This window comes from Denticeps clupeoides, chromosome 14 (genome assembly GCF_900700375.1).
Source record: "Denticeps clupeoides chromosome 14, fDenClu1.1, whole genome shotgun sequence".
NCBI lineage: Eukaryota > Metazoa > Chordata > Actinopteri > Clupeiformes > Denticipitidae > Denticeps > Denticeps clupeoides.
The window spans coordinates 16,382,005-16,405,455 of record NC_041720.1 but is presented as its reverse complement, the minus strand read 5'-3'; the positions used below and the strand labels follow the sequence as shown (position 1 = coordinate 16,405,455).

Here is a 23,451-nt window from a genome sequence, read left to right as displayed (position 1 = left end):
CTTCCAGAGTCCACATGATGTGTCTCCATCCCGGGCCACGTTAGAAGAGACAGAGACTGATATCTGGAAGATCAACAAGTAACGGATAACATGGCATGCTGCAGGTCGTTGGTGTTCATTCTCCATCCTTCTCCTTTTATTTTTTTCCCCTCTCCCTCCTATACATGTTAACCTTCTCCTCAACTTTCTCCTTTTTCCCTGGTCTTGTCTGTTGCGTTTGACGCTAAAAAAAAAAGCCTGTTAATGATGACAGCACAGATACACACACACTTTCATGTGTCAACTGTGATACTGACAGGCCAGACTGCCTTATGAAAACATGTCTCTGTTATGTAATGGGACTAATCACCATGGCAATGATGATCTCATCAGAAAACAGGTGAATTTTCATTTATTACAGAGCACAAACAACAAACCTATAATAATTATTGTGACGCATCAGAAAACAATGGAAAAAGATATATATGGACATACATAAGAAACTTTGGATCCTCTGTGAATATTGAGAACAAAAGTCATGGTCTTCTGAGAGAACAGATTTTTGTGATTAATCAGAAATAAAACAAATGAAAACAATGAACTGAAGGGCATTTTTTTTATTGAAAATGTGCTTCAGTGAAAATTGCCCTTTTCAGAGACCATCTTTACTGGCCTTCTCATTTGCTCAGTAGTCTTTAGACATGAAATACAGCCTATCAGAGACAACGTTAACATGCAGCAGCTCGACTGAACCCTACTTTTATACAATCCACACAGTCACTCCACTTCCAACATTTAGAACATGCAACATCATAACAAAAATCACAGTCATGATGACCAAAAGTGACGATGAAAACGGTTCAAGCTGCTAGAGGCTTATTTGAAATGATGCTTCGAAATCAAAATTCTGGCACGAAATCAAATAATGTCTGGACACTGGCAGTACAGACTAAAGCAAAAATAAAATGAATTTCACTCAAACATTCTCACATAAAGAATTAAAATGTATCATTATCATTGCACCAACTGTAGCACAGCCACAAAACCAAAAAAAGCTCAAACATTTAACAAATTTAAAATCTAAAAACATTATTATAAGGCACTTCTAATTTATTATGAACTCAGATTACTATTTGACAGCTGCACTAACTAAATAAGTATTATATAATATATATTCAGTTGTGATTTTTTTTTTCTTGGCTGACAAGTTTTTCATTATTGTAATAAAAAAAAAAGTAAAATTATAAAAAATAAAAAAACAGATTAATTCTCAAACAAACCTCAGCATTATGATTTATGCTGTGCTTATTTTCTTTTTGTTGTGAAACTATAATATATTATATACTATAATGGAATAGTTAAGAATGTTTTTTGCTTAATACCCTTGTGGAAAATAATCAGTGAGGAACAAACAGCGAAATCCTGTTTGTTTTGAAAAGTTTATGAATTTAAGTTATTCAGGTGGATCTCAGTAGTGGTCACTTGCATTGCGAGGGGTCGTACAGCTGGAGGTCCAGCCGGACCCACACCTCTCCAGTGGGCACCTCATGGAGAAGCAGGCGGCGAGTGGATGGACCTTTCATCTCCTGGTCCTTCTTGATAGTTGCCACAGGAACCTCAGTACGGCCAAGAAAATCTGTGGAAGTAATCAAATGGAGATGCAATTTTTTTTTGTGCTTTTGCTAAAAAGGTATGAGTACTAATTTTCAAACCTGCAAGATATTATGCACTAAGCATGGGGCTTGTTCATTTGCGTAATGGTTTTCTTCAGGATTTACAGAAATAAACATATGAGCTATCTGTATTATCTGAATTCTAAAGAAGAGAAACTGACATTTTTTATGGTGTGTAATTTGTCCTGTCGACCAGAACACAGAACAATGTTTAAAATGGGAGCAGTGGTGGCCTAGCGGGTAGGGAAGTGTACTCGAAAACAAAAGGTTTCAAATCCTGAAGGTGCCAATGAGGTCCCCTTGTCCATGGAACCATCCCCAAACACTGCTCCCTGGGCAACTTTCATGACAGCTCACTAAGGGTGACACATTTTGTTGCATCACCTTGTGCTGTCGCATAAAGCCTCTCTGCATCAGTCAATACCGCTGCCATATTTGGACGGGGTTCCAAGCTCATTCTCTGACAGTATGAGCAAAGATCATGGTCTTTTGCTCTGCGTACGGCTATAATAACAAGCAAACGAAGAATCAATGCATAACATTTCATAAGTAAAATTTTATTGTATCATCTTGTATATTTTAGAAAAGGCACAGCTTCTGTTGTGACATCTGTATGTATTGCACTTCATTGTCTATAGTTCTTGACAAATCTGTACAAAATGACTGTTTATCAACTTGCCATGTCTATAGTTATTTTTTCCAAATAAGCAGGTAAATTTCATATTAAATATATATAATTAAAAACATGCATTGTGTACAGTTCATAGTCTATAGTTCTCTACAAATCCATACAAATGCCCGTTGCTTTGAATAAAAGCATAAATATAAAGGTATGAGTGGTAAAATGTTACAGGGATTATAATGAGGGACCTCATTATAATCCCTGCAGTGTTTCACAATGACAATCATTTTCAAATTCTTTATGCCACTTTAGACCTGATAGGATCTCTAGGATCCCTGATTAATTTAAAAGGAGCTCTACCCAGTCCCAATATGCAGGCTCTATTCAACAAGACGTGTATATACAGTGGCTATGGAAAGTATTCAGACCCCCTTAAATTTTTCATTGTTATATTGCAGGTATTTGCTAAAAAGTTATTTTTTTTCCTTATTAATGTCCACACAGCTCCCCATATTAACAGAAAAACACAGAATTGTTGTTTTTGCAGATTTATTAACAAATAAAAACTGAAATATCCCAAAGTATTAAGACCCTTTGCTCAGTATTTAGTAGAAGCGAAACACCCCACAGCATGATGCTGCCACCACCATGCTTCACTGTTGGGACTGTATTGGATAGGTGAGGTACCTGGTTCTCTTCACACCAGAGAATCTTATTTCTCATAATCTTGGATTCCATGCGGGCTTCCATGTGTCTTGCACTGAGCAGATGCTTCCGTCACGTCACTCTGTCATAAAGCCCGGCTGTTGGAGGGCTGCAGTGATGGTACAACTTTCTCCCAGCTACGGACTGCATCTCTCTCTGGGGCTCAGCCACAGTGATCTTTGGCTTCCTCTTTACCTCTCTCACCAAGCCTCTTCTCGCTTGATAGCTCAGTTTGGTCGAACTACCTGCTCTAGGAAGGATTCTGGTCGTCCCAAATGTCTTCAATTTAAGGATTATGGAGGCCACTGTGCTCTTAGGAACCTTAAGTGCAGCAGATTTTTTTTCTTGTAACCTTGACCAGATCTGTGCCTTGCCACAATTCTGTCTCTGAGCTCTTCAGGCAGTTCCTTTGACCTCATGATTCTCATTTGCTCTGACATGCATTGTGAGCTGTAAGGTCTTATATAGACAGGGGTGTGGCTTTCCTAACCAAGTCCAATCAGTATAATCAAACACAGGTGGACTCAAAATGTAGGTGTAGAACCATCTCAAGGATGATCAGAAAAAATAGACAGAACCGGAGTTAAATATATGAGTGACACAGCAAAGGGTCTGAATACTTAGGACCATGTGATATTTCAGTTTTTCATTGTTAGTAAATCGGTAATTCTGTGTTTTTCTGTCAATACGGGGTGCTGCCCATTTACATGAACATTTAAGGCATTTGGCAGACGCCCTTATCCAGAGCGACTTACAAATGGTGCTTCCATGGTACCATCGAGGAAGTGATCAATTCTTCACTAGGACCCCCAACTATGAAAACAATCGTTTTATTCACTCTGTTAAAGTTTCTATACAGAAGTCAGACAATAAGAAGGTTACAAGTTAATCTAAATATTCTCTAAAGAGGAAGGTCTTGAGCTGCCGTGTGAAGGTGCTCAGTGACTGAGCTGTTTGGACCTCAAGGGGAAGTTCATTCCATCACCGAGGGGCCAAGACAGAGAAGAGTCTAGATGAGTGTCTTCCTCGTACCTTCAGAGATGGAGGGACCAGGCCAGCAGTACTGGAGGCTCGGAGCATACGAGGTGCAGTGCGAGGTGTAATAAGGGCTGTGAGGTAGGATGGTGCTACTCCATGTTTGGCTTTGTAGGCCAGCATCAGTATTTTGAATCTGATGCGTGTAGCTACTGGGAGCCAGTGTAGGGAACGTAGCAGAGGGGCGGTGTGGGAGAATTTGGGAAGGTTGAAGATCAGTCGTGCTGCTGCATTTTGTTTGAGTTGTAGAGGTTGGATGTTACATATACAGGTATATACAGTAGTCCAGTCGTGAGGTTACTAAGGACTGAACCAGTAGTTGGGTGGCCTGTGTTGACAAATAAGGACGGATTTGTCTGATATTGTAGAGAAGGAATCTACACGAGCGGGAAAGGTTGCTGATGTGAGTAAGAGAGGGAGAGTTGGTTGTCTATTGTTACTCCAAGGTTGCAGGCTGTTGTAGAAGGAGAGAGCTGTGAGTTGTCCAGGTAAATAGCAAGATCCTGATGTGGTGAAGAATCTGCTGGAATGAATATCAATTCAGTTTTGGTGGGATTGACTTTGAGATGATGGGCTGCCATCCATGTCAGTTAGACATGTAGAGATTTTGGAAGCAGCATGTAGATCCGAGGGAGGAAAAGAGAAGATGAGTTGTGTGTCGTCAGCATAGCAGTGGTAGGATAACCCATGTGAGGAAATAACCTCACCAAGTGATCTCATGTAGAGGGAGAAAAGGAGAGGATCTTGTACTGAGCCTTGTGGGATGCCAGTGGTGATTCTACATGAGGCAGAGGTGGATCATTTCCAAGTTACTTGGTAAGATCTCTCATCAAGGTAGGAAGCAACCCGCTGCCATGCTGAGCCCTGAATTCAAGATAGCCTCTACAGGATAGACAAGAGAGTTTTGTGTGTCAAGCACCAATGACAGATTTGCAGTTTTGGCCGCATGTAGCTTCTCAAACAGCCAGAAGGGCCATCTCAGTAGAAAGAGCTGTTCTGAAGCCAGATTGGTTAGGATCCAGGAGGCTGTTCTGTGACAGATGAAGTGATAGCTGATTGTAGACACAGTGCTCAAAGTTTTTTGAAAGGAGAGGAGAGAAACTGGTCGGTAATTGTTGATATCTGTAGGATCAGCGGTGGGTTTCTTTAGGATTGAAAGAACCTTGGATGTTTTAAAGGCAGATGATACATGTGATTGAGCAGTCCATCAATATGTCACATGTGCAAACATCATTAAAGGTCATATGTCTTTCTTGTTAATTTACTTAGGCGCTGTTCTTCGCACCAGTTCAAAACCACTTAATTCTTGATAAAATAAATAATGCTCAAAAAATAAAGGGAACACAAAAATTAGACATCCTAGATCTGAATGAATTAAATATTCATATCAAATACTTTCTTTACATAGTTGAATGTGCTGACAACAAAAATCACACAAAAATGATCAATGGAAATCTAATTTATCAACCCATGGAGGTCTGGATTTGGGGTCAAATAAAACAGAAAACACACTACAGGTTGCTCCAACTTTGATGTAATGTCCTTAAAACAAGTCAAAATGAATCTCAGTAGTGTGTGTGGCCTCCATGTGCCTGTATGACTGCCCTGCAACACCTGGGCATGCTCCTGATAAAGTGGCAGATGGTCTTCTGAGGATGTCCTCCCAGACCTGGACTAAAGCATCCATCAACTCCTGGACTGTCTGTGGTGCAACGTGGCATTGGTGGATGGAGCGGGAAATTATGTCCCAAATTTGCTCAATTGGATTCAGGTCTGGGGAACGGGCGGGCCAGTCCATAGCAACAATGCCTTCATCTTGTAAGAACTGCTGACACACTCATGAGGCCTAACATTGTCTAGCATTAGAGGAACACAGGGCCAACCGCACCAGCATATGGTCTCTCAAGGGGCCTGAGGATCTCATCTTGGTACCTAATGGCAGTCAGGCTACCTCTTGTGAGCACATGCAGAGCACTGTGCACCCCCCAAAGAACTGCCACCCCAAAGCTTTACTGACCAACTGCCAAACCGGTCATGCTGGACAATGTTGCAGGCAGCTGCAGGCCATTACACAGAGTCTTCCAGAGCCTAACTCATCTGTCACATGTGCTCAGTATGAACCTGCTTTCACCTCTGAAGAGCTCAGGTCATCAGTGGCGAATTTGCCAATCTTGGTGTTCTCTGGCAAATGCCAAACGTGCTGCATGGTGGTGGGCTGTAAGCTGTGGATGTCGGGCCCTCATACCACCCTCATGGAGTCTGTTACTGACCGTTTGAGTAGACACATGCACATTTGCGGCTGTTGGAGGTCATTATGCAGGGCTCTGCCAGTGCTCCTCCTGTTCCTCCTTGCACAAAGGTGGAGGTAGAGGTCCTGCTGCTGGATTGTTGCCCTCCTACAGCCTCCACATCTGATGTACTGGTCTGGCTCCTGGTAGCCCCTCCATGCTCTGGACACTATACTGACATACACAGCAAACCTTCTTGCCATAGCTGCATTACCTGAGCCACTTGTGTGGGTTGTGGACTTTGTCTCCTGCTACCACTAGAGTTAAAGCACCACCAGCATTCAAAATTGACCAAAACATCAGCCAGAAAGTATAGGAACTGAGAAGTGGTCTGTGGACACCATCTGCAGAACCACGCCTTTATTGGGGATCTCTGGCTAATTGCCTATAATTCCCCTCTGTTGTCTATTCCATTTGCACAACAGCATGTGAACTTGATTGTCAGTGTTGCTTCCTAAGTGGACAGTTTGATTTCACAGAAGTTTGACTAACTTAGAGTTAAATTGTGTTGTTTAAGTGTTCCCTTTATTTTTTACCCACCATCAGGAGAGAACTGATCGCGCTCAAAGATAGTGACACAGAGTACGTCCTGGTAGATGTCTTTGATGAAAAACTGGCAGTTGAAGTTCCACTTGGGATTCATGGTGTCTGTGAGGGGCCGGGAGGTGTAGCACTGGGCTCCCATAGTGAGTTCGCAGTATGGGTTACTCCTCCCTGCAAGGGCACAGATTCAACAGGGACACAGTTCAGGATGCTGCGCTGAAATAATTAACAACATCTGATATCAGCCTTGATTTTTTTTATTCTCTCATGTACTGTAGTCAACATTAAAGCTCCTTTGTTTCATCTTATTCAGGGGTAAAGGGAGAAATAAATACAGAAATAATTTACAAACCAAATATAGGTTTTGCATTCTCCAGATATCCTTTAGACTAAACATGAATACTCAAAAACTATTTCCAGTTAGAATAGAATAAACAAGTATTTATTTATTTACTATTAACAATATGGTAAAAAAAAGATTAATGATCATTGGCAATGAAATAAATATGCCAAACTAAAATGACACAGTTCAGTTTAATGTAATATTTGAGGATTTCTGAACATGCACACAAGTCGTGAGGTGACATTCCATTTGGAATTCAGATCTGGGAATGAGGTCACACCCAGTTGAATTAAACTATATTATATTATGTGAATAGTATCTGCATCCCCTGTGGTGGGCTGGTGCCATACCCTGGGTGAGTCCCTGTGCCCAGTGTGATTATGTAAATATCAAATATTATAATATAGAAAATTATCTGAAAAACAAAAACCACATATTTCATTCTAATTTAAATGTAGACTAAATTTAATAAACGGCAAAACATATTGATACATAAATGTGCATATCAATAATACCACACCATAAAAAGTCACTAATTAGGTTAAACGAACACTGTGATTTCTGTACCCAAGGGTTGACCAAGAAAATACGCATTCCCACGTTTTTGCAGGTTGGATGAGAAACGTTGCACTAAGCAGCAATGCTACAGAAGACTGTAGGAGGAACCAGTCTCACCGTTGGGTTTGCTGGACTTGAGCTCTGCAGCTTCCTGGACTGTTACCAGCAGGCGGCCTATTCCACTGCACTTCAGTGAGCGTGCTGTACAAATTCATATATTATATTATTCAAATAAATAAATACACGCACAAAGGAGTGGTATATTTGATATTGCTGTGGTCACAGTTTGTTATGAATCAAAATCAAACTGAACCACCAGCTGTGTGGTATAGTAATACTCAAAATGCTTTTGGTCATTCTATTATATAAAATATGTATATGTTACAGTGGGTGTATGTATGTGTGTGCATGTGTTAATAATTCTGCAATAATGTCAACAATGTTTTTCTGCCAATATGGAGTGTTGTGTGTACATAATTTTAGCAAATGGCTGCATCATAACATAGTGAAAATTTTAAGGGGATCTGAATACTTTCCACATCCACTGTTTAAAACAAAAACGAAAGAATAACCTTGGTATGCCTTCTCCCTCTTCTTCTTCTCTGTCTCGATGAAGTGCTCTGATGCGGTTTTGATTCTCTGAACCCATGTTGTTCTGAATGAATCACATAATCACAATTTTATGCTACTATTCCACATACTGTGATCTTACATATTACATATATTTGAAATAAAATAACCAACATTTCCACAAATTATCACATATTTGCCGTTTACAACATTTATATGAAATCAAATAAAGTCCTAGGTTTTTCAGATTTGTTTTAAATCTCTTTGTTTTAGGTCAGTGTTAACTGATGCAGCCTTTGTAGCAAATTAAAAAAAACACTGAAATATGGGCTGTGAATTATTAATCTATATAATATTTGGTTAGCTTGGCTAGAATCTGTCTGGTTTCACCTCTCATTGATGCTGTCAGTCCTGAGTGTGTAGACGCGATCGATGTGAGATATGTGGAAAAGTGGCTCATCACTGGACGGGTCAGAGGGCATTTTGACAAGGACTTCATTCAAAAACAGTGGCTACAAGAAGCAAGACATAAGTATTCTTATAAAAAAAATGTTGGACATGACAAATTTTCTGAATTCTGTACAGTGATTATCACACACACACTAGCCTAGTGAGTACCACAACTGCCTATGAACCATGCAACAAAGTCACAGGTTTAAACACCACTTACTACCATGACTTGCCCAATTGTAAGTCACTCTGAATAAGGCTTCATGCCAATTGCCATAAATTTAATAAAAACCACACACACACACACACATACATATGTATATATATATATGTTACATTTATATATAAAAATATAATAAAAATACAGGTCAAATACGCACGGTTTTGTAGATCTTATACTGTGTGTTGGACTTTGGACTGAAGAGTTTGTCTGATCCTGAAGAAGAAAACTGCTTGGCTGTATAGGTGAGCAACAGGAAGTCGCTGAACAAGAAGGCCCACAACTCCTTGTTGCTTTTGGTTTTGTGCAGCTTCCCGCTGTGTAGAAGTTTGCGTGGGCCCAGGCAGTTAGTCAAGGAGTTGAAGACCAAGTGCTGAAGAAAAACATCATGGTTTGGCAGGACAGATCAGTCATGAGATCTCATGGAAAGATAAATGCAGCCCATTTGTATAGTGATGTAAAATAATTGTATCTGACATGAAAGAGACAAACTATATGGATGAGACAAACCATATAAAATCCTAAAATCAATAATGATTGTATATGGCATATATCGATCCCACCAAAAGCACATTTTCATAGTGGCTATCAAAGCCTAATGAGTTATAAGTTTACAGTTGCACTTGTGCAACAAACATTTGGGTAAAATGAGTTTGTGCTGCTTATAACAGATTTGACTGGTGATCCTATACAGGTTGTTTTTATGCCCCTATTGAGACCATTGAAAGTGCAGTAATATGATATTGGGGAAAATATAAAATACTTTTATTTTGAGCTATATTTATTCAATGCAACCTATAACATTAACAATTCTGAAACCTGCTGGCTCTAGCTCTTTTAAATTACTGCGTGACCATGGCTAACGTATGAGTGCAGACTAGCTGACTGATTACATTTTATTTAATTGTTCAATTGTTGTGGTCCTGTCAGTCAGATATTAATCAAGAGGTTCAGTAGAAGGGAAACACAATGCTCCCATGCTGCAAGTAGCATTGCCACGCTGCGTAGAAATCAAGCAGCACATGTTCCCCGGGCTTCCTGATTACCTCGATGGCGCTCTCACACTGCACGTGGCTCTGGATCCACTCCAGTCGGTCTGAGTTCTCCTTCTCCCGCACGCCCTCGTTGACCTGTGAGCAGAGCTCCTCAGCCCGTTCGAGGGCCTCCTGCAGCTGGCCGTGGTCCACGTGGCCCTCAGGGGTGTTCTCTAAAATCTGGGCCAGGAGGGTAGAGAAAGGAGGCATGGCCTAAACACACACTTTAGCCTTCAGACGATGAATGGAGTCACAGACCACCAATGTGTGATCTAGAAACGAGAACGGCGGTGGAGGAAAGAGAGGAAAGACCTTACATTCTTAATTATCAGTGGGTAACGAGTGATTCTCTGCATCGGCTTCAGCAGGAAACTGGACAGTGGCATCCCTTTGCAGCGGTAGTTAGTTGCAATTTTCTGTCAATGGAAATGGACAGACGGAGAGCACAAAGGGCCAATTGAAGAAAGAAAAGAGAGACATTGAATAAATTGAAAAAAGGAAAGAAGTTTAATAGAGTAAAATAAATGCAATTAACTGTTTACATTTTAATTACTCAGACAGATTCACTCAGGCTTTTGAATCAAATTTTCCTGATGAACAGTCTACACTATACTACAAATGAATAGATTCAATCTGTGTGATAAGTTGATCTTTTTTTCCAAACTTATCCAAAATTGGAATTGATTATAGTTATCAATGTCTTGATATCGATGCCTCGCAGTGCATCCCATAAATTTTCTACATTACTTGATGTTTTCAAATACAAGTTATTTGAAAGTTATACACCTGTGTGGATTCTTTGATTTGAGCAGAAAAACTGTTGCTGTCCAGTCCACGCTCACCTTGTAACAGTCGTATATACTCGTAGTACTACTTTGTGGGCGGAGTTAGTCATCTGCCCTGGTCCTGATGCAGATCAACCAAGCAGAGCAACAGAGCAGATTGGTCCAAGCTACGTACATGTAATGTCTCACGAGCGGTTACTGACATTTACCCGGGCGTGGCGAACTAAGGTGCTGTGAGCATAATAAATAGAGAGTGTGATGGAAACCCCAGCAGCGGCGTGAGATTCTCTGTCTTCCTGGCAGGCCTCCTTTCTTTGCATGCCTCACCAGAGTATCCACCACTATACACTAACCCGTTACTACGTGAAGTATGAATGCCAGAAAAAACATCTGGTTCAGACATCCGTGGCATCAGGTGAGCACAGACTGAACACAGACCGTTTTTCTGCTCATTGGAGAGAATCTAAAGTCGCTTTCAGACCAAACGCGGCAGCACTGCGCTCGCCATGCCTGGACACTCAAACTCCTACCCGGAGTGGTGCTGTACTCAGATCAGGGCACCGCAGTCACTACTGGCACTACTTTTTTATGAAGATTTTTATGCCGCCATCAGAAAACCACCAAGCCACGTCATTATGATACAATCAATTATGTTCTGCACTGCATTGATGCAGAATAGTCCACGTCGGCATCAATTATACGATTAATTTCAACACCCCTACTGGAAAAAGGACACAAAAAAAAAGTGGATCCATGCTGCCGGTTTCATGAAAATAACGAGAAAGCATAATTGGACCTTCACTTATGTGATCAAATGTCAATTTTCCTATTTGACTGTATTATTTCATGTGAACAGATTCATTATAATTTTGAAAATGTAACCTAATGTACCTTTCAAAAACATTTCCATAAACCAGAATACAGCCTAGCTTCCCAACAGCAAACAATATCCATCTAAAACATCCTAGCTGGCACACCCAGTAGTTATTTTGTTCACCTTCAGAAAATCCTTAAAATCAGGTGTCTGGTCGGTCCTGAGCTGCAGCAGTGCGGCGCCGTTGAGCTGGCAGCTGCAGAATCGTATGTAGGCCTGCATGTGAGAAAGCTCGGATGCCAGGATGTCCCCGATCACCTGCACCGGCATCCTCTTCCCCACCATCTTCTTACGCACACGGAGCGCCCTGAGGGTGTGTGGAGGAGGACGTGTTGTCACACAGTTCAGGAGTAAAATTAACAAAACCTATTAGGCCAACAGGGATTGTTAACAAAATGGTAATGGAAACATGCACACGGTACACACACACACACACACACACACACACACTCACTTGAGCAGTTTAGTGTTGCACATGATAAGTTCTCTCCAGTTCACAAAGATCATGGACATCTCCTCATCAGTCAGCCTGCTGGACTCAGCCATTGGCTTGTGGAAGACCTGAGGAGAAACAGCACCTACTCGCACCATTCTGCTGCATTCATTTAAAATATAATATGTTTGCATTTTGCAAATGCATCTGAAGTTCTACATTAAAAGTCTGTGACAATGTCAGCAGTTGAAAAGTGAATTTGGAGATAGAAGATGGAGGGCTGACTGATACAGCACCTCAAGGACCAGCTCGAGGTCCTCCACATATCGCTCCTCTGTCTCAATCAGCTCGTGGATGTAGCCCTGCCTCTTCCGTTCCTGAGGGCTCATCGAGTCCAGACTCATCAGATCAGCACACCCTGGACAAGAAGAGTGATGCAGATACCATATAGTCATGTTTATTCAGATTTTTTTGTGTGTAAATGACTAGTGATAACAAATAGGGCAAACAAATCATTTTGATGGACAATGAATAACAGAGAAGAATATTTCAGGCCCAATCTTAAATTATGTCTTAAGAAAAAAAAATAATTGCAACTGGAAGCTGCTGCATATGAACCTTTCATTGCTTGCTGAGATGACAACACTACATGTAGCATGAGCAGTGTTGACATAATCAGATTCTAAATTGCACAATCAAGCAACACAGGCTAGTGAATGATGCACCAGAATTACACTTAAGTATATATTACTATTGAACTTTGCTGACAATATTAATTCAGACATTCCACAATAAAACATCCCACAAGTAAAAAACTATGTGCAATGAGGTAATAATAATATTTTTTTACCTTTCAAATGTGGGATCTCTTGCTTTTATTTTCCTATTTTATGCTGGCAGTCATAGAAGATTTTATTTAGTTTGCTCAATGTAATGTAAAATGTTCTAGTAGCCATAATGACAAGCCGCACCTCCCTCCTTTTTGAGTTTGTGCACTGTTCATGCCTTACTCTTTCATCCCAAACAGCAGCAACATGCAGCAGATTAGCCAGTTAAAGCCATCAACAATAACAGTGCTGGCCTCTTGGCAGCATCTCTTGTGTTCCTCTTGTTTTGCAATGTAGCAGACAGATGCTGCATAGCCATAGTTATATAAAGAGTTAAAAAGGGGATGTTAAGTTGCCAATCTTTTAGATATTTATTTCAAGAGCTTCAGAGTAGGAGAGCACTATTTTAACTTAAATGTTCACTTAAATGTACTTGCTCAAGGATCCTGAGATCCACTGCTGAGATTGAGCTAGTATTTCTTTAAGAAAACATGGCAAAACCTTTTTTTTTTCTCCACAGTAAAACAGACTTTATTTTTAGAACTCTCTATTTACAGCTGAAAGAGGCACATTATTGTGTAAAATGCCACTCTAGTGTATTCAACCTACTGTATGCTTATATTCAGTTAAAGTGACAGTCCATCCAAATTTGGATAATGTGCACATGCATTGCAGCAACCTGGTGGGCATGTGAACAAAGACAATCAATTTGAACTCCCTCTGAAAACAATTTTACTTATTTAAGTTTATATACACTATATTATCTATATTAATAATACAGATGCATTGAATTTTTGTAAAAACCTACAGTCAATGAAGTAAAACTCTTTAAGTTCACATTTCAGGGGCAAGTCCACTTGAAAATGGATCTCTATCTTTTCAGCAGGTATATCAGAATCAAAGGTAAATGCCAAAACTTTGGATTTGGATGGAACGTCCCTTTAATTGCATAGATGTCTGTCAAGTACATTACTGGTGACATTGATGCAGACAGTCATCATTCTTAACATTTTTTTAGTAAAATGATATATGCTCTGGGTGTAAATAACTGTTAGAAAATGTGTTAGAAAAGTCACGAGAAATTGTATTAACACAGGTTTGCAAGGTTTTGAAGGTTTGCTGGAGTTTGCTACATTGTCTACAGTTTCAGAGGTGTAATGGGAGTTCTGGCTGGTTGAGGAACATTCATAGGTTCAGGTAGCTTTAGGAGGAAAGGCCGTTGCATCAGACCCCTGGGTTAGTGATGCCAAACAGAGAACAAAATCACAAGAAATGAATCACAAAACAGGACAAAGGCTAAAAGTGAAAGGGGTGGAGCCATCTCCAGAAAGAGTTAGTAAGGGCCGGGTCTTGGCAGAAGTTGGCCCTGATTCTTGAAGCAGCAGAGCTTTCTGATTGGCCACCAAAAAAAGAGGTGGCGGTTGAAGAGGAACAAGAGGAGGAAGAGGCAGAGACAGTGCTACAGTCCTAAAAAAGAAGCACAGATGAGGCGAAAGGTAAGGGATTGGGGGAGATGAAGGGGTGAAAATGAGCACAGTGATGGTGGGTGGAGAGAAGGATGAAGGACAGAGGTCAGCAATGCTAGAAACAGTTAAACCACGTCATGCCGGGTCTGATATAAATTTCTATATGGTTTTTAGAAATTTTTAACACCAAGATCAAAAAAATAATATATGAAAAATATTTGTTAGAAAATATTCCTTTATCAAAATGATAGCAACATTAAAATTTGGTATATGTTGGTGTATGGCACAGTCTGAAGGTGTTTCTTAGATACAAATGTTCTGAGGAAATCGCCTTAACATTTAAGAAAGGCTGTATTCCACAAGAACTAGATGTAGAGGGCTGATAAACCATCCACAAATTAACAATATGGCACAGGCTCTCAATTAATATTATTAAATATTTCAATAAAACACATGGCTGAGAAGTCTGTCCTATTGATCTGAACCTGGGGCAGCTGGTCCTCTGTCATATGTGACACAGTGGCAATGTACAGAACAAATAAATGCCAATTTGACTGGTTTGAGAATGGCTAATTTAAGCAAAATTCCTTTAATGCTCAGAAGTAATAATCATAATATAAATAATTATTTCTAACGTATGCACTACATTTTAATTGATAGATAGCAGTAAATTAAAATAATATAACAGACTTGTATGCATATTCAAGTGCAATATGATGACATTCTACTAGTAACAGAACCTGGTTTGAGAGCTAGAGTACCGATCCTCATATTATATTCCTTAATTCTGGCATTGTGTAGAATAAGAAAAGGACATGAAATTCACCCCTCTGCACGGTTGTTAATGGTGATCTGAGCAACCAGAGATCGTTACCATCAACCCCTCAACTGACCAGTTCCCACTGAAAGGCGCTTGGTACAACATATTTGTTTTAAGGCAGGTCTAAGGATACTATATTCACTGGGTGTGTGTTTGTGTATGTGTGCCCAACAGAAGGCAATAAGGAATGAGGAAAATTAAAGCATTTGGGCATTTCTGTATACACAAACATTGGAACTGGGTATTGTGCCTACATATATTACATTATGATAATTATAATATAATCTTTTAATATATTAAATTGTAGAGTAAAACAGAGGTTGCTATTGGCAGCAATTTCAAAAGAAATGTACACTTTTTTCCAATTCATCCCTTTTCTGATAGCCCTAATATACTGTGTGTGTACTGTGTATATGTATGTGTGTATTAGTAAAACTTACATTGTTGGCTGGGATCCGACTCTGTGGTCATTTTGACGTAATTGGTAGGGAAGAGTCCCGTGACCCCGCTGAGTTCTCCTTTCCACCAGTCAGTGTCATCTTTGTTGAGCACGTTGATCAGCTGCCCCTTGGAGAAGCTCATCTCATCTTCGCTGGCTGCCTTATAGTCATACATGGCAATAACTTGACAAACTAAAAGGAGAAAATGGGACAGATAGAACCTTTAGCAATTTTTCCATTAAAAAGTAAATCAATCGGAGTAGAATCAATACAGAAAAACGGATCTGGAAGCCGGGCTTAAAGAAGCACTAAGTAAGATTTGATATTTTGGCTTCAGGACTCTATGGTTTTACTCTACAGTTTGGGCTAAAAGTGAATTAAAGTCCCCAGTGTACATGCATACACTTCCCATGCATATCACAATATTAGTGCTAATAATATAAAAAAATAAATCTCTCACAGTGCAAAAAGTTTTTCACCAAAGATCAAGCTCAAGTTCATTTAAAGTTCAGTGTCTGTGATTACCAGCATAAACATCCTCCAAACCAACAGAGAATCTGTGACATGAAAGCAAAACCAGGTCCTACTTGGTTGAAGTGCAGGTGTGGATTTCCCACTGCAGGGACCAAGAACTTTGACACTGGAGGAGTGGAACCAGCCCTTCTGTCGCTTTTTACCCCTGGCCTTCAGAACACAGAAATGTTGATTTTAATATTTAGAATATACAGTAACTCACAAAAATGAGTACACCCCTCATTTATTTTTGTAAATATTTTATTATAGCTTTCCTTGGGACAACACTGAAGATACACTTTGATCAAAATGTAAAGTAGTCTGTATCTAGCTTGCATAAGAATGTAAATGTACTGTCCCCTCAAAATCACTAAACACACAGACTTTAATGTCTAAACTGCAGGCAACAAAAGTAAGTCACCTCAATGTGAAAATGTACAGAAATGTGAGGGCTGTACTTTCGTGACATACTCTACTTATGTCAGTTTTATAAAAAATGCACATAATAATTGGCCACAGAATATGAATAGATTTTTCATTAAAACATCGTTTCTTCTCTGACCTGGAGCTCTCCGAGCCACCAGCCTGATGAGTTCTTGGCCAGTACGAGAATGAGCTGACCAGACGTTAGGCTGAGCTGCTCGGTTGTCGTGGCAACGTTCGCTGTAGTCACCTGCACAATCTCTGACAAACATTTGGAAAAAAAGGGAAGTGTGCTTAGGCCTGTAAAGTCCAATTTTGAATACGTGCTAGAGCTTAGGACGTAGTGATCAGATCCTCACCTGGCTTCTTGCTGGTCCTAGTCGCCTACAAAAGTTAAAAACATTCAAGTTAAAGATCATGCTGACCATGTGGATAACTCAACTTGACCAACATGTGGACGACTGTCTTCTCCACTCACACTGGGGTCTCTGGGCTTGACATAGTTGGAGGGGAAAACTCCAGTTTTCTCCCCAATGCAGCCTCTCCACCACTCTCCATCTTTCTCAGTCACTAGGATGGTGTCCTCTGCACTGAAAGTGAGGTCGTCCCCCTCCGGGCTCTCGTAAGTGTACAATGCCTCATACTCTAGACCAAAGAACAAAACAAAAAAAAACCCAGAACAATAATAAAATATATTCACTAGATCAGTTTAAATCACTATTCAATGTAACACTGCAATAGAACTCTGCAACCAGAGGGTACAGAGGTTGTGGAGCACTGATCATGAAACATGTTTAAAATACCTTCAAGCTGATTACTGTCTGTAGAGTCCAGTTCATCCACAGTAGAGTACAGCGGCCTAGTGTCACACAGAAATTATTATTTATATACTGAATTATAGTATCTATGTATCTCAATATATGCACTGTAGCTTGTATATTAATATGTATTATTATTTTTTTTTTTTTACTAAATAAAATATAGTGTTTTGGGCTAGTAATTTATTATGGGAATTATATGTATCACAATCTATGTTTAACATTAATTGGGTCTTGAAAATTACTGTGTTGGGAACAACTGATATTGCAAGATGATGTGCAGAATTGTTTTCAGAATTTTTAATAAAAAAAGTTTTCAATATTTAAATAGGTAGCGAATTTGGTATTTTGGGAGAAATTGCAGGTTAAGAATAGGTACTGAGGATCCAAAATGTTACTTAAATGGCAGTTTTTCCCCGTCTATTGGCACAACTTTGTGCTGACTCTGTTAGGTATCTGACATCACTACTTGCAGCGCCACTTTGTGGGAGGTAATTTTGAATGAGGAAGTAGTGTACATGCGAACAGTAATCTTTGCTTGTAAAAGTTCATGTTCCAGGTGACAGAAATAACAAAAAATGATATTTTCTCCTCTTCAAGCTATTTCCTGTTATATCTATTTATCTTTGTAAATCCTGAGGACGTACTTGACCTCAATCTAGTGAACAAACCAGAATTTTTCAACTGGTAATGATGTTTTTATTTTACTGTGAAATTTTAATTTTACCCCTCCCGTATTTACTCAGCCTGTGCCTCGCTCCTGGTCATGGTGGTGACGTAGCTTCTGGGAAACCAGCCCCGGCTTCTGTTAAGTTCACCAAACCACCAGTTCTCCTGCTGCTCCAGAACTGTGATGATGTCATCCTTGGCGAAGTTGAGGTGGGTCTCTGTTTTTGCAGTCCAAGAACACAAAGCCTTCACTTGTAAGGAACAAGAGCCCTATAAACAACCAAATGAAGAGTAAAGGAATACTGTTATTTTAATAACACTGTCTTTACACACTATACATAGTCTAACCCCAAAATAATTATGAACCCCAGGAATAAGTAGATCCTCTATTTATATCAAGTAACAACATTTGATGAAATGTGTATGGTTTTATTTAATGTAGCATTTATCAAGATGTGCCATCAATATTTGGTTGTTATGCACTCACTCACTTGCTATATATTACCACTTATATAACTAAATCAGGGTCAGGTTTCTGGAGACCTCACTGGGATGCTGAGCATGGCGCAAGGAACATACACTACATTCAGTCACATACCGATACAATTTAGTGTCGCCAATTCACCCAGTCTGAATTACTTCAGTCGGTTTGGGTAAAACCGGAGAACCTGGAAGAAACCTGAGCCACAAACAAAGCTGGAGACCAGGGTGTGCATACTTATGCAGCCAGTGTACTTTTTTATATTTTGTCCCCTAATTGATATGTACAGATTTTACAGTGGGTATGGAAAGTATTCAGACTGTGATAATAATTTTCACTCTCGGTTATATGACAGAATTTGATCTCATTACAGCATTGATCAGGCGTCCTTATCCAGAGCGACTTACAATCAGTAGTTACAGGGACAGTCCCCCCAGAGCAACTTAGGGTTAAATGTCTTGCTCAGGGACACAATGGTAGTAAGTGGGGTTTGAACCTGGGTCTTCTGGTTCATAGTCGAGTGTGTTACCCTCTAGGCTACTACCACCATTAAATGTACACACAGCACCCCATATTGACAGAAGAATAAAGAATTGTTGACAATTTTGCAAATTTATTAACAAAGAAAAACTGAAATATCACATGGTCCTTTTATCTAATACAGCCATGAGGCTTTTCGGAAAGATACAACAAGTTTTTCAAACAAGGATTTGGGGATCCTCAACCATCCCTACTTGCAGATCCTCTCCAGTTCTGGCAGGTTGGATGGTAAACATTTGTGGACAGACATTTTTAGGTCTCTTCAGAGATGATCAATTGTGACAGGGCTCTTGCTTGGCCATTCATGACCAGTCACAGTGTTGTTGTGAAGCCACTCCTTTGTTAACTTAGCTGTGTGCTTAGGGTCATTGTCATGTTGGAAGGTAAACCTTCAGCCCAGTCTGAGGTCCTGAGCTCTCTGGAGAAGGTTTTCATCCAGATATCCCTGTACTTGGTCGCATTCATCTTTCCCTCGATTTTGCAACCACTCGTCCTGTCCCAAAACACCCCCACAGCATGATGCTGCCACCACCAGGGGCAGTGGTGGCCTAGCGGTTAAGGAAGCGGCCCCATAATCAGAAGGATGCTGGTTCGAATCCCGATCCGCCAAGGTGCCACTGAGCAAGGTCCCCACACTGCTCCCCGGGCACTTGTCATGGCTGCCCACTGCTCACTCAGGGCGATGGGTTAAATGCAGAGGACAAATTTCACCGTGTGCACCATGTGCTGTGTATCACATGTGACAATCACTTCACTTCACCATGCTTCACTGTTGGGACTGTGGAAAGTTGATGAGCAGTGCCTGGTTCTCTCCACACATACCGCTTAGGATTAATGCCAAAAAGTTCTATCTTGGTCTCTTCAGACCAGATAATCTTCAGGTGTTTTTTTTTTTTTAGCAAACTCCACACAGGCTTTCATGTGTCTTGCACTGAGCAGAGGCTTCCGTCGCGCCACTCTGCCATAAAGCCTGCAGCGATGGAGGGCTGCAGCGATGTTGACTTTCAACAACTCTCCCATCTCCGGACTGCATCTCTGGAGCTAATCCACAGTGATCTTTGGGTTCTTCTTTACCTCTCTTGCCAAGCGTCTTCTCGCTTGATAGCTCAGTTTGGCCAAACAGCCAGCTCTAAGAAGGGTTCTGGTTGTCTGGTCGTGCAGCAGAATTTTTTTTGTAACCACAATTCTGTCTCTGAGCTCTTCAGGCAGTTCCTTTGACCTCATTATTCTCATTTGCTCTGACATGCATTGAGAGCTGTACGGTCTTATATAGACAGGGGTGTGGCTTTCCTAACCAAGTCCAATCAGTATAATCAAACACAGGTGGACTCAAAATATAGGTGTAGAACCATCTCAAGGATGATCAGAAGAAATAGACAGAACCTGAGTTAAATATAACTAGGGTCACAGCAAAGAGTCTTAATATTAAAGACCATGTGATCTTTTACTTTTACCAAATGGCTGCAATAGTTGAAGTTGAGCATTGTCATTTCAGCTACATACATGTTAGACAATACATAGTGAAACAAAACAATGTTTCTCCGGAACCTGGTGCTGCATGTAACATTTGAACAATTAAACAAAGTTACATACTGACAATGGGGCAGTGGTGACCTAGCAGTTTATGGAAGCTGCCCCGTAATCAGAAGGCTGCCTGTCATGGCTGCCCACTGCTCACCAAGGGTGATGGTTAAAAGCAGAGGACACATTTCGTTGTGTGCACTGTGTGCTGTGCTGCAGTGTATCACAATGACAATTACTTCACTTTCACAAAGTGGACGTGTGTGTGACACAGACAAACTGGGCTAAATAAACTGCAAACAAGAGACACAGGCAGTGCAAGAGTAACTTTTAACAAAAAAAACATGTAGACAACAATAAGACAGACAGCAATTTAACAAAGAGTGAACAAAGTGTCACATTAAAAGGTGAAAGTTATTTATTGTGGTGTCACTCTTTTCCTCACAAAATCTGGAATTATAACCTGGGGGTTATGATGAGATTTTTTTTAATTATTAGAAATTATGCTTTTATTATGATTTTTTAAAACAATTTAACAATCATGGTAACTGTACAAATGACATTAATTAAGCCACAATATATTCACAAAGCACCTAGCCTTAAGCACCTCATACTTCAAATGACAGGAAACAAACCATAAGTGTAGATAAATTGTGTATAGCTGCCATCAATAACAGGCTAAACGTGTCACCCAGTAGAAGTGCTCCAGTAAGGAAACTCCAAGGCACAGCAAAGAGACTGGAGGCTAAAAATAAAAAATCTGCTCCAGCTGCGGTTTCTCACAAGGGACTCTGCGGTGACACAAAGGCTGCCAAAGCCATTGCTGCTCCCCTCCAAATAGGCCACAACAAGTTGGGGTGTCCTACACTAAGACTAAACCTCCTGCATTATTAACACAATCTTTCACATTACTTATCCTGAGGTTGTGAGTGTCAGCCAAACAGGATTCAATCTGCACACATTTCTGTCCACGTTCATATACACAACATGTATATGTTGACACGTACGATTCAACTAAATCATTTCCAGTAAGAAACATGTCCTGGGTAAAAGTCTCAGAGGAATACAGAAAGCATGTTTAAAAAAAATAACGTCTCTCTATGGACGTTGCTGGTACATAAGCATAAAAAAATGACAGTAAGAGCATGTGTGAGATGAATAGTTTACCTGTCCTGGAGTGTGACAGCTAAGTCCTTGGTCCTGGTGCTCAGTCAGTGCAGGGCTGTTTCAAGTTCAAGTTTCAAGCATTATTGTCATATACGGATAATATTTTCCATATAAGAATTGTCCATCAACTAATAATCAAGTAATATTTAGAAAAATAAGTAACACACAATATAAGGTATGTTTATTTAGAAATGGCTAGAAATGGTGATGGGTGTAAAGAGTGCTTTGGTCGTTCTGCTTCACCGTTCAGAGACCGGCAGCTCAGATGGCCGGATCTGGAAAGCTAACCTCCTGTTTCCACCCAAAGAATTTCCCACCCTTCCCCTAAACCATTATCTCCACCGACCGTCATGGCTTTCAAATGATTGGATGTGAAAATTAGCACAAATGATCCATGAAGCAAGACGCTGACGAACAATCCCATATTGACCACAGGCAGCATGACAAAGATCATGTGAAGGGGTTAGATGCGGACTGATGGTCCATATGCTATAAATGACCATAGCCAGTCTACCCACATAATCATAAAAAAAGCAGCTACTGCCCCTGATCGACACACTTCATTCTCTTCTCCAAGAGAACTGAATCTGTAATCAGGAAGTGTCTACTCTGACATGTTGCATTTATATTTGTCAAATTAGATGATTATCCAATTTAGTTTTAGTTTAACAATCCTCTACATGTGCTTTAATTCATCCAGATCAACATATAATATTGTGCTTGTGTGAGTTATATCACATTGCCACAAGTTAGCGAGACACACCTAGGTGAAACTGACACTGCAGACTCAGGAGTGGTGTTGGTGGTCTGTACTTCAGTTTGGGGGCATTTCTCAATGTAACTCTGTGGAATCCAGCCCAGTTTTCCCTGGTAGCTGCCATACAACCAGCCCTGTTCCCCCAGAGTTGCCTCGTCCACCTGCAGAATTATGGGAAATGTGGTCAGATTAACATTTCCATGTAAATATATAACAAAGGAGCACAAATCTGGACATTAGGACATTTAGGAAATTTGTAAATGAAAATTCTATAATAGGTCGATTCGCCCCTTTTCTGTATATGTAATTTACATATTTAAAAAGCATGATACTGTCTCTCTACATGATTACATATTTACAGTACAAGCAACAAATACAGAAAAGGGGGAACTGAAAAGACCTGCACCTCAATCAAGCATCCAGCATCCAGCGACAGCTCCTCTGTATTGCGTGCAGCAAACGAATACAGGGCCTTGTAGGTGACCAGCGTGGCTGACCTCCTATGGGTGTTAGACACGAGCTGCGGTCGGAGGCCTGAAAAAGTGTTTGCAAAAAAAAAAAAGTCTTCATAAAATAAAACACTATTGAAAGTATTCAACAGCATGGAAATTCTTCTACTTAAGATTAAGATTCTACTTAAAATATATCTCATAATATATAATATTTTGGGCATATGATTGCTCTCATTCTGAACAATCTGTTTTTTTCTGAAAGACTTTCCTGGAGGATGGACAAAACTGAAGGACATTAGTCAATATTCATATAAATGTGAATAAAATAAATTGAAATAAATATGGTGGTATAACTGCAGTGGAAAAAGCATTTTTCCATGTACAGGTCACATAACAAGCAACAAAGTCACCTGACATTGTAAAATGCCTGGTGTGGGATGTGTGA

The 23,451-nt window shown here is 40.1% G+C and overlaps 1 protein-coding gene across 2 annotated transcripts in view; it reads right to left on the bottom strand.

The window, feature by feature from the left end:
- Positions 1–581: 581 nt before the first annotated feature.
- The window catches only part of itsn2a (intersectin 2a), a 62,017-nt gene continuing 39,147 nt past the window's right edge, over positions 582–23,451 (bottom strand). For both annotated transcript variants that reach the window (XM_029002374.1, XM_029002375.1), the window contains 21 exons: positions 22,961–23,088; positions 22,561–22,715; positions 21,798–21,852; positions 18,162–18,358; positions 17,405–17,460; positions 17,080–17,246; positions 16,961–16,985; positions 16,741–16,862; positions 16,253–16,349; positions 15,666–15,857; positions 12,409–12,530; positions 12,134–12,240; positions 11,803–11,986; positions 10,338–10,436; positions 10,033–10,200; positions 9,147–9,359; positions 8,707–8,828; positions 8,319–8,401; positions 7,864–7,947; positions 6,843–7,016; positions 582–1,615 (listed from right to left, as the gene is read on the bottom strand). In XM_029002374.1, coding sequence (XP_028858207.1) covers positions 1,458–1,615; positions 6,843–7,016; positions 7,864–7,947; positions 8,319–8,401; positions 8,707–8,828; positions 9,147–9,359; positions 10,033–10,200; positions 10,338–10,436; positions 11,803–11,986; positions 12,134–12,240; positions 12,409–12,530; positions 15,666–15,857; positions 16,253–16,349; positions 16,741–16,862; positions 16,961–16,985; positions 17,080–17,246; positions 17,405–17,460; positions 18,162–18,358; positions 21,798–21,852; positions 22,561–22,715; positions 22,961–23,088 — 2,708 coding nt within the window. In that variant the 3' untranslated portion in view covers positions 582–1,457. The remainder of the gene's footprint in view (positions 1,616–6,842; positions 7,017–7,863; positions 7,948–8,318; positions 8,402–8,706; positions 8,829–9,146; positions 9,360–10,032; positions 10,201–10,337; positions 10,437–11,802; positions 11,987–12,133; positions 12,241–12,408; positions 12,531–15,665; positions 15,858–16,252; positions 16,350–16,740; positions 16,863–16,960; positions 16,986–17,079; positions 17,247–17,404; positions 17,461–18,161; positions 18,359–21,797; positions 21,853–22,560; positions 22,716–22,960; positions 23,089–23,451) is intronic.